This window comes from Arachis hypogaea, chromosome 13, assembly GCF_003086295.3.
Source record: "Arachis hypogaea cultivar Tifrunner chromosome 13, arahy.Tifrunner.gnm2.J5K5, whole genome shotgun sequence".
NCBI classification, from domain to species: domain Eukaryota; kingdom Viridiplantae; phylum Streptophyta; class Magnoliopsida; order Fabales; family Fabaceae; genus Arachis; species Arachis hypogaea.
The window spans coordinates 129,382,940-129,401,587 of record NC_092048.1 but is presented as its reverse complement, the minus strand read 5'-3'; the positions used below and the strand labels follow the sequence as shown (position 1 = coordinate 129,401,587).

Below are 18,648 nucleotides of genomic sequence, written 5' to 3'. Positions count from 1 at the left end.
TTATTTAAATTATAAAATAATAGGAACTAAAAAAATTTTACTCTTAATTTTAATTTATAAAAAAATATGTGAATGACACATGATAAATTTTTTAGATTTTTTTATTAAAAAGTAATTTTTATTCTTTAACAAAATTTCACTTTTCGTTATCGCATTATCCTTAGATGATGATAATCATTTTTCATTGGTAATGAATGGTAAGTTACCATAAGGCATGCAAGCAGATTTTAGTGATTTACAAGACAAAAGAAGAATACAAGAAATGAATACAAAAAAATGGGAGTAGGGGGACATCGAAATATTTTAGTAATATTTTAGCAAGCATATTTTACTAATTTTTAATGGTTATCAGAATTTATTATTTTTTGTCATTATTTTTAATTATTAATTTATTTTTTTTAGTATAGTAATTTAATAATATATTTTTAGTCCATATTTTTAAATATTAATAACTAATTACTAATAAAAAATAATAAATTCTGTTAGTCTTTTAATATTTTTTTTCTCTAATCTAATGTATTTTGTGAAAGAAAATTAAGAATAAGTTTGATTGGATTCATTTTTGAAAAAGGTAATTATTTTTAAAATTTTTTAAAAATATTCTTTAATTACCTATTTTCTGATGCTCTAAAAAATTAAGTTGCTCCCAAATAGACACATAATTCAGATGTAAAATTTTTTTCATCCAAATTATTAGTTCAATCAGAATCATTATAGGCAATCAATCGCAGATCATTAGTATTAAAGAATTCTAAACTATGAAATAATGAACCCCCAAAATATCGAAAGACCTTTTCATTACAGACCAATGTGATTGAAGAGGGCGATGCATATATTGACTTATTTTGTTTTCGGAATATGCATCTTCGGATCGAGTAACCAACTATAGCATATTGAAGATCTCCAACGATGAAACGATATAGAATTGGGTCTTTGAAGAGATCACCACCTCGATTTGATAGTTTTAGGTTGATGGCCATAGGTGTGGGCATGGGTTTTGTATGCGCCATCTCTGTCCGATTAAAAGGCTACCTAATGTACTTAGTTTAAGACAAGACAACATGATTAATTAAAGGGTTAAGTACTTTTTTCGTCCCTAAGGTCTTGACTCACAATCAAAATCGTCCACGACCTTTTTTTGTTATTAAAACCATCCTCAATGTTACAAAACATTATAACATCATCCTTTTGTCCATAAACAATATTTTTTGGACAATTTTACTTTTAAACAAAAATTAAAAAAATTGTAACCAAACACAGATCCCTCTTATCTTCCTTTCTCATTCACAACAACCACCCTTCATCTTCTTCTTCTCATAACAACCCTTCTTCTCATATCTTCTTTCTTCTTCATCTTCTTCTCCATTCTTCACGCAAATCTTAAACAACAACAATACCAACTATTTTTTTTTTAATTTCAAAAAAATCAAACAGAATCAACAATAACAATATATCCAGATTCAAAAATCCATCACAACAACACCACTAACTATTTTTTTAATTTCAAAAAAATCAAACAAAACTAACACAGAATCAACAACAACAATATATTCAGATTAAAAAATTCATCAACAACAACACTACATTCAAATTCAAGACAAAAAATTTAAAAATTCAATCCTTCAAACTTAAGAGAGAACAGAGAAAAAAGAGAGAACATGAACCCCAGAGGTTCTAGATATGAAGAACAAGTCTTCTCTTTTTCATCTCTTTCTTCCCAGAGGTTCCAGATCCACATGCCACATGAACCCCAAACCCTCTCTATCCCGAGAAACCCTCTTCAAGCAAAGAACATGAACACAACCCTCGATCTCTTTCGCTGAACGGCGATCATGAAGGAAAGCATTTGCTAGTCCTCGCCGAAACCTCCACCGTGACTCATGACTCGCGACCAAAGCAACGACGAAGACGATAGACAGCTGCAGCGACTCGTGACTACCTAAATCGTCCTCGCTAGAACCTCCACTCGTGACGACAGAAAGCTTCCTCCCTTCCCTTCCGTTTCCAGTTCCACTCCGGTTCAGTTCTTGCGGACAGATCCGAACTGTTATAACTTCTCCGGGTCGGGTCTCCGCTTCGAGTTGAGGCTCCACAAGAGCTCCACACAGCGGTGATTGGCGTCGATGACTCAACACCAGCTGTTGCTCTACTTTGTTTTCTTCTTCTTTATTTCCTTTTCTTTCTTCTTCCTCTCTGTTTCTCTTTTCTTTTGTTCTGCGTCTTTTGGTTTCTTTTTTTTTTGTTTTTCTCTTTTAGGTGGGAGGGGTAGGGGTAAAGAGTGGGGTGGGGTGGTTTATTTTTTTAATATTTTTTTGTTTAAGGATAAAAGTGTCCAAAAAAATATTGTTTATGGACAAAAGGATGATTTTATATATAGCGCATATCAAAATTCAATCGATTGTATCATCATACCAATCGATTGAATGCAGGAAAAAACTTTATTCACGTCACATTTAAATCGATTGAATGGTCATACCAATCGATTGAACTGGAAAATACCATTAGTCGCCTACAAACTTCAATCGATTATATTATCATACCAATTGATTAAACTTTCATATATCATTCTAATAGCGTAAGTCAATCGATTGAGTAACAGAACCAATCGATTAAATTAACTAAACCCAGATTACTGTGATGATTTTAATAGATTGGGTAATATGACCAATCGATTGAATAAGAAAAACCCCACATACCTTACAAAATTCAATCGATTGTGTATCAATTCCAATCGATTGAATTTCTAGCAAACACGATTTTTCCAATCTAATACGTATGTAACGGATCAATGATAAAATTATGATTGATTAAGATTGTAAAATATTTATTACGATTAATAGAAGATCTAATTTGTTATTGTTTTAGTTTTTTTATTATTAATAAACATGATAGATGAATGATAAAATAATAATTTATAAAATAAAAAAATAGATTTTATAATTAAATAATATATAAGGGACTAATTTATAATTAAAATTAGATAAAGACTATTTAGTAGTTATTAAAAAACTTCAAAAACATGTTTTGTTTTGGGACCATCGAATCCAGTGCCGAACTCCTCCTCCTTTATTGGGTCAAGAACTTGCTATAACTAATTATAAAAATAATAGCAAGTTATATAAAAATAAAATCACATGTGAAAAAATAAAATTAAAACTGAGATTTCATACTACACAATGTTAAATATAAATTTAATAATAAAATTAGAATGGTAAAATAATAATAAAAAAAACCTGAAAGGAATATATGTGGATGGAACATTATCTGAAAATGGTGATGGAGGGTCAATACTTCCAGCAGATGAATTGTTACTCGAAAATAGTGGTGGAAGGCCAGTACTTCTAGCAGATGAATCCTTGCATGAAAATGATGGTGGAAGGCCAGTATTTTTAACAAAATAAAAAATATTTTTTACAAAAATAATAGAATGACTTATCGAAAATGGTGTCAAACACGCGTATCATGAGTCTTCATAATTCAAAAGAAAAAAAAAGAGCTTCTACTACTTTTTAGCTCAAAGTCAGAAAATAAAAAAAAAAAATAAGAAATCAACTATAATATAAAACTAAGTAAATTAATTTCTTTTTATTTTTTATTTTAAAATTCAAAAACAAGACTAACTAATATAAATTGACTCTAACGACTATAAAGAAAAAAAATGTAACTATCTCCTAATAACACTACTTGTATAATACAAATGAAATCCAAACTTCTACTTTCAAAGGTTAAATAAAAGGTGTTCTATTTGTGAACAATAAAAAAAAAATTCTATAAACCATAAAAGCAAAGAAATTAAATTCGCACAGATTTTTGGTATACAACTATAGGTATATACATCTCTTTTTATAATATTTTTTTCTCATTTCTTATCAACAATTTCAATATCAAAAGTAAAACAAAAAATGTATATAAAGGTACACCATATAACATTTCTCGAAAATAAATTATCAAAATCCAATATATATAGAGTAATAATAACCGAACCACAAACCAAAACCAACAAAAATAAATAGGTTCAAGCTAAGAAAACAAAAATTATTTTATCTTAAACAATATTTAAATACAAAATTGATTTGTTCAATTTCAAGATAAACAAATAAAAATGTTTGTGTTTTAGATTAATAACTAATGTCAAACTCGTGCGATGTACGGACTTACATTTAAATTTGACATGGTTAGTGTTCATACTCTGGACCGAGTTATAAGGTCCAGGTTGGACGAAGACAAAACGACCGATCTCTTTAAAGCTTGATCTACTGTCGACCTCTTCACAAAGAACTCGGACGAATCGCCACAAAAGCCCAATAAGACCCAAGAAATAAGAGTCACCGCCTATTAGAAGGTGGCTGGCCAAAATATAGGTGATCTCACCCTCAAAAGATAAGATAAGATAACAAACTTATCTCAAGGAAGGTCACTCAACACTGCTATAAATACACTGGAGCACCCAGGTATAACTCATACTCCAATTCTACAAAAAACCTGCCTAAAGCTCGTACTGACTTAAGCATCGGAGTCTCTTGCAGGTACCACCCCCCTCCGGTGAACACGGACCAGCAGCATCTCCTATGCCAACAAGTCGGACGCGGCAGCCCAGTCCAGATCTAAAGATCTCATCCGAGATCGACCTCCCTGTTTCAGGTAACCCTCGGAACATTGACGCCGTTGCCGAGGAATCTGGAAGTCATCCCATCACTATGGCAAGCAACCCTGCCAACGACCTCAACTCGGGATTAGAAGAAGGAACGCCACTTAAGAACACGAATGCCACACCGAACTCCCCAAAGGACACACATCAAACCGAGGGAGACAAGCAGACTCAGACCACGGAAATATTAGATGCCATTCGTGAACAGCAGGATCGCCTCAAACAACTCGAACAAGAAGTCGAACAAGATCTTCGGAGAGAAACAAGACGGTGTCGAGAACTGGAAGACAAACTCTTGAAGCTCGAAGCCGACCTCAAAACTAAAACCACCCGGTCCAACTGTGAAGATAGCACCCACAAGGACCAAGACCCGTTCAGAAAAGAAATCATGAAGGCTAAAGTCCCAAAGGACTTCAAAGCCCCTGACATGATCCCATACGATGGCACGTCCGACCCAAGTCATCACCTCAGCAACTTCAGAAGTCAGATGTACCTCACGGATGCCTCAGACGCAACCCGTTGCAAAGTCTTCCCGACCACCTTGACCAAAACGGCGATAAAGTGGTTTGACAGCCTGCCACCAAGGTCGATCACAAGCTCTGATGACCTCACCAAGAAGTTCTTAGCCAGGTTCTCTATCCAGAAAGACAAAACCAAACACGCTCCAAGCCTGCTAGGGATTAAACAAGGAGATCGGAAAAGCCTCCGCAGTTATATGGAGAGATTCAATAAAGCATGCCTCGACATACAGAATCTCCCTACAGAAGAAGCAATTATGGGACTCATCAACGGACTGCGGGAAGGACCCTTTAGCCACTCCATATCCAAGAAACACCCAACATATCTGAATGAGGTACAAGAACGGGCAGAAAAGTACATCAATATGGAGGAGAACTCCCGATTAGGAGAAGCCTCAAAGACCGGACTCTCCAACCCACCTCGGGACAAGGATAAAGAGTCCAGGAAAAAAGAAGACCAACCTACTGAGAAACCCAGGAAGTACCACAACTACACCCCTCTTCGGGTGTCCCTTGTAGATGTTTACCGAGAGATATGCAACACTGAGAAGATCCCACCTCCTCACCCGATTAAACACAAGAGAGGAGGAAGTCGGACAGAATATTGTGAATACTACCAAATCTATGGGCATTCTACCAACGAGTGCTACGACCTGAAGAATGTCATAGAAAAATTGGCACGAGAAGGGAGACTAGATCAGTTCTTAGCCAATAGAGCGGATGAACAAAAAAAGAGAAGAAGGGATGAAGAGGGCGAATGAGCTGAACGTCCGCCTCACACCCCTGAGAGACATATTTACATGATAAATGGAGGGTTCGCAGGAGGTGAGATCTCTAAGTCATCCCGCAAAAGACACCTTAAAGAGGTGTACCATGTCGGAGGAGGGGACAGGTCGGTTGACCTCCCCACTATTACCTTTACTCAAGAAGACGCCACAGGCATCATCCCAGGGCATGATGACCTCGTGGTCGTTACCATCATACTCGCCAATGCCAATCTCTACCGAACACTGGTAGACCAAGGAAGCTCTGCAGATATCCTATTCAAATCCGCCTTCGACAAGCTCGGCCTACAAGAAAAAGAGCTCAGAGCATATCCTAATAGCCTATTCGGGCTCGGAGACACCCCAATCCAACCACTTGGGTACATCCCGTTGCACACAACCTTCGGAGAAGGAACACGATCTAGAACACTAAGTATAGACTACATCGTAGTCGATGTGAGCTCAGCATACAACGCCCTCATAGGTCGGACAACGTTAAATAAGCTCGTCGCGGTAGTCTCCACTCCGCACCTATGCATGAAGTTCCCAATGCCAGAAGGGATCGCCACCGTAAAGGGAGACCAAAAACTCGCGCGACGCTGCTACAACGAAAGTCTGAACCTCAAGGGTGACCCCAAAGGAAAAGAAGCTAACACTATTGAACTCGGGGGAACCCGAGCTCACGAAGAACTTCGGCCCCAACCAGAGGGCGAGACCAAAGAAGTCCAGATTGGAGATACCCAAGACAAAACAACAAACATAGGGGCGAACCTAAGAGGAGACTTGGAGCTACTTACAAAGTTCTTAAAGGCAAATTCTGATATATTCGCCTGGAAGGCTGCGGACCTGCCCGATATTGATCCCGGACTAATGTGCCATAAATTGGCAGTATACCCTGGATCTTGGCCAGTACAACAGAAACGCAGAAAGCTCAGTCCAGAGAGATCGCAACCCGTGGAGGAACAGGTACAGGCCTTATTAGAAGCAGGGTTCATAAGGGAGGTCAAGTACCCATTATGGCTTGCCAATGTTGTACTGGTCAGAAAGTCAAATGGGAAGTGACGGATGTGCACTGATTACACCGACCTCAACAAAGCCTGCCCAAAAGATCTCTATCCACTCTCGAATATAGACACCCTAGTCGACGCCTCATCGGGATACAAGTACCTTTCTTTCATGGACGCCTACTCAGGGTACAACCAAATACCGATGTATCAACCTGACCAAGAGAAAATCTCGTTCCTAACCCCAAAGGCAAACTACTGCTACGTAGTTATGCCGTTCGGACTCAAGAACGCAGGGGCTACATACCAGAGGTTGATGAACAAAAATTTTTCCAACCACATTATAAAACTGATTGAGGTCTATGTCGATGACATGTTGATAAAGACACAAAAGGAAGAAGTGCTACTACTCGACCTTGCCGAAGTGTTTGACACTATAAGAAAGCACGGGATGAGGCTACATCCCACAAAGTGCACTTTCGCGGTAGAGGCCGGCAAATTCTTGGGCTTCATGCTCGCCCAGAGAGGAATTGAAGCAAACCCAGATAAATGTCAGGCCATACTCAACATGAAAAGCCCGACCTGTGTCAAGGAGGTACAACAGCTCAACGGAAGACTGGCAGCTCTGTCTAGATTTCTAGCTGGATCGGTCTTAAGATCTCTTCCTTTCTACGCAACATTAAGGAAAGGAAAGAGGTTTGAATGGACCCTAGAATGTGAACAAGCCTTCCAAGACTTCAAGATATTTCTGGGACAGCGACCCATCCTAACTCGACCCCGGCAAGGAGAGGAATTAATCCTTTACCTCGTCATGGGAAACCGGGCGATAGCCTCAGCCCTAGTCAGGGAGGATGAGAACGGACAACAGCCCATCTACTTTATCAGTAAGACTTTACAAAGGGTTGAACTAAACTACCAAAAGATAGAGAAGTTCGCCTACGCCCTCATACTCACCTCCCGACGACTCCAACCATACTTTCAAGCACACACCATCATAATACGGACCAACCAACCCATAAGAGGTATCCTACAAAAAACTGACTTAGTTGAAAGAATCCTACAATGGGCAGTGGAGTTGTCCAAATTTGACCTTAAGTACGAAGCTCGGACAGCTATCAAGTGCAATACATGGCCAACTTCGTCGCAGAGTACACTAACACCCCAGGCACCCCCCGCTAACTGGAACCTCTATGTTGACGGCTCATCAAACAAATCCGGAAGTGGAGCAGGTGTCATCCTGGAAAGTGACCATGGAACCCAACTCGAACTCTCTTTAAGGTTCAAGTTTCATGCCTTAAACAACCAAGCCGAGTATGAGGCCGTACTGGCTGGTTTGAAACTGGCTAGGGAAATTGAAGCTCAAAACCTTACCATATTCAGCGACTCACAAGTAGTCACCTCACAAATAGAAGGGAGATATCAGGCCAAGGATCCCACCATGAAGAAATACCTAGACAAAACCAAAGAACAGCTCAGGAAATTCATGGAATACGAGATTCGACATATACCTCGGGAACAAAATGCCCGAGTTGATGCACTTTTGAAACTAGCCAGCACCAAACCAGAGGGCAATAATAGAAGCCTCATCCAAGAAACACTGCAAAATCCGTCAACCTCAGAAGAAGAGAGGGTCCTAATCATATCGAACTAAGACCAAGGATGGATAAAACCCATAATCAACTACCTCAAATCTGAAATACTTCCTGCAGAAAAAAAGGAAGCAAAAAGGTTCATAAAGGCGGCACAACACTACACCTTGGTAGGCGACATCCTATACAGAAGAGGGATATCAACACCCCTCCTCAAGTGTATACCGACCTCTGCCACAAAAGAGGTCCTGGAGGAAGTCCACAATGGCATGTGCGGCAACCACCTTGGTGCACGAGCTCTCTCTAAGAAGGTACTCTGAGCTGGTTTCTACTGGCCGACCTTACAAAAAGAAGCAACAGAGTTCGTCAAGACGTGCCCCCCATGTTAGAAGCACGCCAACTTCTATATAGCTCCGCCTGAAGAACTCATCTGCGTTACTTCACCCTGGCCATTTGCAAAATGGGGGCTCGACCTTCTTGGACCATTCCCCCAGGGATTAGGACAAGTCAAGTTCCTTATTATAGGAATAGACTACTTCACAAAGTGGATTGAAGCAGCGCCACTAGCTACTGCCACCGCCTAAAGAAGTCGGAAGTTCCTATATAGAAACATTGTCACAAGGTTTGGAATTTCATGCTCCATCACCACAAACAATGGTACTCAGTTCACAGACACGGGCTTCAGGAACTTGGTAGCCGACCTAAAAATCAAACACCAATTCACCTCTGTAGAACACCCATAAGCCAATGGACTGGTGGAGACCGCCAACAAAGTTATATTAGCCGGGTTAAAATGGAGGCTACAAAGCGCAAAAGGAGCTTGGGTTGAAGAGCTCCCACAAGTCCTATGGGCATATAGGACAACGCCACATTCCACCACCGGGGAGTCACCTTTCCGACTTGCTTACGGAATAGAGGCAATGATTTCCGTAGAGATAGAGGAAAGATCCCCAGGGTGATCCTTTACAACGAAGATACCAACTCCCAAACACAAAGGGAAGAGCTCGACCTACTTCCAGAAGTCCGGGAAAGAGTCCGGATTAGAGAGGAAGCGCTAAAGCGTGGAATGGATTTAAGACATAATCGGAAGGTAATCCAGTGAAGCTTCACCACCAATGATCTTATCTTAATCTGAAATGATATCGGGGCAGGTCGGTCAGGAGAAGGGAAGCTAGCAGCCAACTGGAAAGGGCCATACCGAGTTATAGAAGTACTAGGAAATGGTTACTATAGAGTGGCCAACCTCTAAGGTCAGGAGCTACCAAGGTCATGGCATGCTTGTAACCTAAGAAGGTACTATAGCTAGAAAAAAGATCTTAGGCCAAGGCGCACTCTTTTTCCTAAAAGGTTTTTTAATGAGGCACCAGGCTAAGATCTAAAAGCTGCCCGAACTAGAAGGGTAAGCACTCACATGCATAGTTGTCAGAACCGGACCGGACCGGCTGGTTTGACCGGAAATCCGGTAAACCAGACCTAATACCGGTCCGGTCCAAGCTTGCGACCGTTTCAGGCAGAGAACCGGTACGAACTGGTGTGAACCGGTGAAAACCGGCAAAAACCGGATCGGTCCGAGCCAATCGGTCAATATTGAAGGTGAATGTACAATAAACCAGCAATCTGCAACTCCACCATGCTCTATACCCTCCAGCGCTGCCAAGTGTCAGCTTGTGATGATTTTTGGTTCGAACCCCTTCCTCCAGCATAAAGCTAGCATGCTTCTACCACCAAGGTGGAGTGATTCTCATTAATTAGTATACAAATTATAATACATATAGCATTCTTGCTTTTCACTTATATTCAATTTATTTTAATTTCAAAGTCTCTCATTTTTAAATCAATTACATTTTATTTAACTATAAATTTTATTAAATATATACAAATTAAAAAGATAAACAAAAAAATTTAATTAATTACAATTTATTTTTTCTTTTCATGATTATATGATATCTATTAATATTATTATTTTAATATATTATTTTATTTTTTGTCTTCATATGAAGTTGATAGTTAAAAATCGTTAGATGATATTTAGTTAAACTAGTCAAATCATCTAACGATTCTTAAATATCAACTTCACAAAAAAATAATTTTACGTGACTTTTCACCTATAATAATATAATAAAAAAATGAATATAAACTAATTAATAAAGCATTAAAATTTAAAAATTATAATTATTTTTATAAAAACAAAAAAAATACAAATGATAAAAAATAATTAAATTTTATATAATTATTTAATTATACCGAGTTAACCGGTTCGACCAGTGACCCACCGGTTGAACCAGTGACTCAGTGACCCAGTAACCTCACCGGTTCGATCACCGGTTCGGTTCTGACAACTATGCTCACATGTATACGCTCTTATTTATATTTTTATCTTATTACTTGATTAAAAGTTATCAATTCCCTAAAAAATTTCCTATCAAGACGCATTAATTTACGCTAAAAAAACGCAAAATTCATCGCTCGACCAAGAAAAAAGAGGTCGGCAAGGTGAAGCGACAAAGCTCGAGTTAATGCAAGAAGTTATAAAAAGTAACCCATATAAAGCGACCTGACGAGGTCAGACTAGAAATGGGATTACTAAAAATAACTTGAGAAACCCCGATAGAGAAGTCGGACCAATAAAAGGATCACTAAAAAGGGAACAAGTAAAGGCCAAAAAAGGTTGAAAAAAAAAACTAGGCTCAAAGTGCTTAGCTAAAGGGTACAAGTCCTAAACAGAGACACTACTTAAAAAGTGAAAGCACAACCTCAAGTCAGAAGAAGACTAGGAAGTCGTCCAAATAAACTAAAAAGAAAAAGTTCCACATGAGAACACTACCTAAAAAGTTATTTGAAACTTGACTAGAAAGTCCGGACGGCAAACCTTGGGGCGACATAAGCAAAAAAGAGCCAACAAAAAGATCATGCCGCCAAGACACATAAAGGTTGAAAGAACAACCTAGGAACCAAAAGCATCTCTCAAAAGCTAAATCGACATATCAAGCAACACACGCTTAAAAACATTCAAGGCTCAAGGGTTGCTTAATAGCAACCCAAGAGCCAAAAGGTGTTTTTGATTAAAAAGCAAAAGTTTCCAAGAAGCAACTAAGTGTCAAGCAAAGTCATTCACAAAAAGCTACATAATCATAAGGTCCACAGGTCGGACCAGCAAAATATTAAAGCAAAATATAAAGAGAATATTATGAAGGATCCAAGTTCGCTCCAGAAGCTACATCCTTAGGAGAAGGAGGCATGGTTGAGATCGGGGTGGCATTGACAACTCCATCTGGCCCATTTAAAATCTCCAGGTCAGGCTCGGGCCCAGGAGGGACCACCTCGGTAGAAGGTGCTGCAGTAGTAGAAGCTGAGGAAACCTTAGCTGGCAGCGCAAGAGGAGGACCCTCATCATCATCATCTCGGGCAGGCACGATCTTGCCATCCTCCACCACGTTGTCCATACTGAATAAAGAGAGGTCAACGTCAGGAGCAAGAACCCGAACTTGGGCCTTCAGATTCTCGTACATGTCGGTCATACTACTCACCATATGGCCTTGGAGCTCGGCGTAATCATCCTGGGCAGATTGAAGCCACTCCTTAGTCTCCAAGAGCTCGCCATATGTGCGGGTATAACTCTCCTTGGACTTCTTGGCCATCTTCTCAGCCAGGTTAGCAGTCGCTTCTGCAGCAGTAGCTCGAGCCTGCTCCCTTTCTACATCAATCTCCAACTTGGCGACCTTGGCATCCAGCTTGTCCTTCAGACCTTTCAACCTATCGTACTCAGCCTTGGCCTCTTCTATAAAGGCCTTCGTAGCATGGACCGGGGACTCCTAGACAACCCGAGATAAGGCCACGCTAAGATTGGCCATCCGAATACTGTTGCTTAATATAAAATCAAGATGGTGGAGGATTGACACGTCGTCCAGAGGAACCTTTCCATGAGGAGCAATCAATTTCGTGGCAAAAGTTACACCATCAAACTCTTTATCTTTCAGATTATAAGTCCCAATAATCTTTTGCTTCTTAGGAGGGGGACCAGTAGGAATAGGGGAGGAGGCAGCACCAGAGGTCGTCTGAGGCGGGTCAGAGGAAGCCGTCCAAACTTACGGGGTCGAGATAATCTTCCTCGGACCCTGAGAATCAGTTGCCGGTTTCTTCAGAGGCAACTGTTCCGAAGAACCCTCCCCTGAAGTCTTCTTTGAGAAGTTCTGGGTAGCCACTGCCTTCTTCGCTTTGCAAAACATCTTCATCGAATCTGACGAGGACACCATCTCTGAAAAGAAGCCAGGAAAACAATCACACATCAAAAAAGGACAAGACCACAAACAATAAAAGCTTTTCTATAAACAAAGAGGTCGGATACTACCTAGTTCGGAACGGAGGAGGGAAGGGTCTCCTAGAAATCTCTTTGTGTCCAGATGAGGAGGCTTCCCCCAATGCTCCTATAAAACACTCACAAAGGCATGTTCTACCTCATCCAAACTCTCCCAGGGGTACTTAAGAACTACTGTATCTTTTTGCCACAAAAAAGGAAAGGTCGGCTCATCATTTTCATCCAGAAAGAAAGGGTGAGCAGCCTCAACAGCTCGGACTTTAAAATAGAAATTTTTAAAGTCACGAAAAGAGTCATCGTACATGGAAAAAACCTTCCTTCCTTGGGTAGCCCGAAAGAAAATCTAAGAAGCCTTCTTCTTGGCCACTCCAGATTTGGTCAGCACAAACAAGTAAAGGAAAAGGGACTGGGAAGGACGAACACCTAGTTTTTGACATAGCAACTGGAAAATCTTAATAAAAGTCCAAGAATTTGGATGAAGCTGTGAAGGGGCCACAATACAGTTCCACAAGAGTTTGGTTTCGAAAGCAGTAAAAGAAAGGGTAATACCTAGTTGACTAAAGAAATAGTCATAGGCATAAAAGAAATGACGCTCTGTCCGATCTAGGGGGGAAGCTAACTCTCTCCTCAGGGTCAAGCGACACCAGTTCATAGTTCTTCTCATCCTCCCTACACTCACAGATCCTATGAAATCTCCTAAGTTTCTCACAATACTCCGGGTCGGCCACAGCGACACATATCAACACTATCGAGTCTAACCAGTCAGCCATACCAGAGGGAACCTTTGTAGACATCTCGACAATATTTTTATGTGAAGACATAAAACAACTACACCTACAGTAAGAAAAATGAAAAGGGGTCACTACCAAACAACTCGGCCAGAAATAGAACAAAGAAAAAAACCAGCAAACAACAGAGATAGTAGTAAAAGGGATAACCCAGGATTCACAAAAGCAACAAAAAAAATCATCATAAAAAATTCAGGGGCACCCTTTGGAGGCAACAGCACAGAATACAGAAGGAAAGAATTGTGGCAAAAAACCAAAGCCCTAGACCTCCCAACATTTCTTCAAATAATGAGCGCGAAATAAAATGGTCAAAGCTTTGCAAGGAATAAACAACATGCAACATCACCAGAAGCTAATTCAAGGAAGAATCGCAACTATCAAAACCAGAAAAATAAGAAATACATAAAAGGCACCAACCTGGAGAAGAGAAGAAGGCAGGAGGACAAATGAGCAAACAGCAAGTCACGAATAACCCCCACTAAGAGATGGAAACTCCGAAAATCCAAGAAAGAAACAATCTTGGAGTGCTGGGGCTACCAGAGGACGAATGAAAGGAAGCTTCTTTCGCTAAGCAAATGAAACGCATGACAAAAGACACAAACGATCCATGAGCAAAATTCCAGAAAAGAAATGAGCTTGGGCAAAATTGAAAGCGTCAGACGAACGAAGTTTTTTGCAAAGAAGCAAAAAAATAGGGAAGCAGAAGAGAGAAGGAAACTGAAAAAGCAAAACCTCTTCTTTGATTTCAAACAAAGTTTAAAGAGGGAAAAGAAACGGAAAAATAAAATAAAAGCCCAATCAATAGGCATTAAAAGCACGTGCATATTTCCAAGGAGGTAAACCCCTCGAGGAACAAACGCAGCAATAAAAGAGCGAAAGCAAAAATGCTTCGCATTTAAAAACAATGCAAAACTCGCGAATGGAGGAGCAGATCGGACAAGATGCTTGAGCACGACTTCCCCAAAGAGATCGAGGCTCAGAAAGCATGATCTCACGGAAAGGTTCAAGCTCAAGCAAGGGCACTGTTCATACCCTGGACTGAGCTATAAGGTTCGGTTGGACGAAGACAAAACGACCGATCTCTTTAAAGCTTGATCTACTGCCGACCTCTTCACAAAGAGCTCGGACGAATTGGCACAAAAGCCCAAGAAGGCCCAAGAAAGAAGAGTCACCGCCTATTAGAAGGCGGCTGGCCAAAAGATAGGTGATCTCACCCTCAAAAGATAAGATAAGATAACAAACTTATCTCAAGGAAGGTCACTCAATACTGCTATAAATACACTGGAGCACCCAGGTATAACTCATACTCCAATTCTACAAAAAAACCTGCCTAAAGCCCGTACTGACTTAAGTATCGGAGTCTCCTACAGGTACCACCCCCTCCGGTGAACACAGACCAGCAGCATCTCCTACGCCAACAAGTCGGACGTGGCAGCCCAGTCCAGATCTAAAGATCTCATCCGAGATCGATCTCCCTGTTTCAGGTAACCCTCAGAACAGTTAGTAAAATAACAATTTATATTCATAAATTTTTCGAGTTTAATATAACACTATCATCGTCATTATATAACAAACGTACTGAATATGCTATTTTATCTTTATTTAAAGTAAAATGCAAATGAAACAGTTTGAAGTCTATAATATTCTTGAACATCATACAGAAGGAGACTTGAAAAAATAAAAAATATATAACTATAATAATAGCATGTCAATTTTATACCAAAGTTTATATCAAAAGGCTAATGAAAATTTATCGACAACCTAATACCTTATTACTAACCTCATTAGAAAAGCAATTGGCATATAATATTGTGCTCCCTGTTATACATAGGGGTGTTCAAATCCAAACCGATCCAAATTAAACTGCTCATCCAATCCAATCCAAATTGAAAACCAATTAAAACCGCACTAATTTGGATTTGATTGGATTCTATTTTTTGCAAACCACTAGATCAGATTGAATTTCAGATTTACTTTTTATAACCGATCCAATCCAATCCAAACGGCACAATGTGCTATAATATTATTATTTTATTATTATATTTACAATTATACTTTTAACATGTTCAATTTTTTATACATTTTTATATTATTCATGTATTATTATTATTTAATAAATATTTTATGTTTAAAATATTATTTATTTATTTATTTTATCTAACCTATAATTTTATTTTTATTATTATGTTATTGTTAGTTTTTTAAAATATTGATGAGACTTGTTATGTCATTGTTGATTATTTAAAATTTGATGTTGAGACTTGTTATATATATTTAATTTTTTTAATTTATTTTTTTTAGAACCTTGAGGCCACTGTGACTCTTAACTCTTGACAAAGTAACGTAAAGTTGTCCATGGGTAAACATTGATTTGGCAAGTAAAACCTTACATGCGATAATGATTGACCTTGACTTTTGTTGATGGTCATTGCAAAGCACACTGTTTATAGAAATTGTCTCCGTTGAAACTTAAATGGCAATCCTGAATCTGAAGGAACCAAGTTCATTCTCGAAATGTACACTTTGTCGTCAATATTTCTACCGGTCACTACCGTCGCTCCAATTACGTTATTGCCAAGTTCATTAACTATTAACTTTGTCTCGTTGCATAAACCTAAAGTCTGGTCCATGTTTCGCAGTAGCATTATAGAGATTCCAGGCTTCAAAGTCAACTTGTGGTTGGGTAGTTCCGAACATTTGATTTCATTTAGGAACTTTGGTGTGAACCACTCTTGTTGCACATCTTCATTCTTATCAACTTGACATGTTGTGTTAGAACTTAGACACTCCTTTTCGATCCCTGAGAAGATTGTCAAAATGAAATTGTTTACCTTCTCGACACTCTCAAGCGGGGTGAAAATTGCCCTACTCTGTAAATACATGTAATCTGGAATGGCTTGTAACAAATCTGGATAAGAAAAGTCTACCAAATGAAAAAGATGGTCATCAGCAGTTGTAATCAGCAGATCATCTGAAATTTCAACTTCTGACTTGTCACCAACAGCAGAACTAATATTTTTATTTTCAACATCAAGTATACAATTAGCAAATCTCTTCATTTCACCATCATGTTGATCCGAAGAAGACATTAGAAGCTTCATGTTTGTATGCAGCTTCAGAACCTTACAGAACGATCACAGATGGGATGTGTTAATAGCTGATGACAATATATCGTGTCTATTCCTTTTCGGAATCACCATAAGTATTTATCTGAAATCACCTCCTAGAACTACAACCTTACCACCAAATGGTTGATGTATCTTATGTTGATCAGTAATTGACATATGATCCTTGAGCGTCCGATCAAGTACTTTAAAGCACATTTTATTGAGCATTGGAGTTTCATCCCAAATTATTAAGCTACTTTGGATGAGCAGCTCAGCCTTCAAACTGCCATACTTGATGTTGCAAGTAGATTCATCAGTATTATAATGGGTATTGAAAACCTAGAATGAGCCGTTCTGCCACCAGATAGGAGTAAAGACGCAATTTCACTGGATGCGACATTTAAAACAATGTTTTCTCTAGACTGAATAACAGAAGAAAGTCCATTCTAAATAAATGTCTTACCACACCCACCATGCCCATAAATGAAGTAAAAATCACCAGAGTCTGCAATAACAGCATTGAGTATTTCATCAAATACAAACCTTTGCTCATGAGTCATATGCTAACTCCTCCTCTATTAGCTTATTATGGAAAAGGAGAATATCAGACAACTCAGGATATGTCATTGATATATAGTCTCTTAAAGATCTCACATTGTTGTTGAGTATATTCTTAATCTCAATAAGGCAGAAATTTTTTAATTCGTCATCAGTCATGTTTAGTCCTAGTAAAAGCACATGATGATTTTATGAAATATTTAATAAGTAATTCCAAAATAAAAATTATTAATATTTTGAATAAAAATAAATATAATAAGAGAATATAATCTTTATATAAAAAAAGACATAGTGAAATACCTTAGTTTTTTAATGCTTTTCTCCTTTCGTATAGTATCCTGTCAGCTAATAATGTCGAAGTTGCATTTCAAACACGATCTGATTTGCGAACGCAATTAGATATCATCAGTAGCATCACAAATAGTTTTCTCAATTGATGACCAGATGCAAGTTCAGCTACCTCATTAATAGCTGCAATGAATTTTTTACCGTCACACAGTAGTCTCATGGAATAGCAAGTATTTTGAAAGCTAGAATATGTAATCCCATCAACTGTCCTAATAGACTCATATGTTGTGCAATCTCTCTAAACAGTTAACAAACTTCTCATATAGTAGATATCACCTGTACCTGGTGGAACATAGTTTAACCTCCCTGATAGAATATCCTCTTTTACGGGATGTCATTTTCTTGCTTCTCTATCGTAAACAAATTGATTTAAAAACTCGGCATACATCAAAGTTTGACCTATTTCAAATTTTTTATTGGCCTCCATCCATGCTAAGAAAATCTTACATTTTCGTTCCTCTTCTTTCACAATCTCCTCAATATCGTCATCATCTTTAAAGATGATATTTTGCTCTTCAAACAAATAAAAGGTTAATCTCATCCCTGAAGACCACCTCTAATGAATATCATAAGGCAAAGTTCTCCACACAACCTCATATGTAGACAAATATCTATAACCATAAAATAGTATTTACAGAATGTGAACATGTGGCAGACCTCCTTTTGGAATTCCACCACGTAGATCCTTTATAATAAAAAGACAAAAAATATATATTATAAATAAATAATCTATTTTATATATGTGCTTTGGTAAATTAAGGGTGATAATAAAAAATCAATAATATGTTAAAAATAAAAAAAATAACTAAAAGCTCAGACGTTACTTACCTCTAAACCTTTTTTATTTTATACTATCTTTATTTAATATTGAGCTTTCGTGAATATGAACCGAAATTTTAGTCAAGAAAACGAAGGGTCTGTTCTTTAAACCATTTAATCAGAAATATATATATATATATATATATATATATATATATATATATATATATATATATATATATATATAGCA

The 18,648-nt window shown here is 38.3% G+C and overlaps 2 protein-coding genes across 2 annotated transcripts; one reads left to right on the top strand and one right to left on the bottom strand.

Moving 5' to 3' along the window:
• The first annotated feature begins 5,135 nt into the window (after window positions 1-5,135).
• LOC114925004 (uncharacterized) lies at window positions 5,136-5,927 on the top strand. Its single transcript, XM_029291262.1, has one exon. It carries the CDS (start codon window positions 5,136-5,138, stop codon window positions 5,925-5,927), a length of 792 nt encoding a protein of 263 aa, XP_029147095.1.
• A 10,143-nt stretch (window positions 5,928-16,070) lies between these two features.
• Window positions 16,071-16,727, bottom strand: LOC112735410 (uncharacterized). Its single transcript, XM_025784949.1, has one exon. The coding sequence runs from the start codon at window positions 16,725-16,727 to the stop codon at window positions 16,071-16,073; it is 657 nt and encodes a 218-aa protein (XP_025640734.1).
• Between the last annotated feature and the right edge of the window lie 1,921 nt (window positions 16,728-18,648).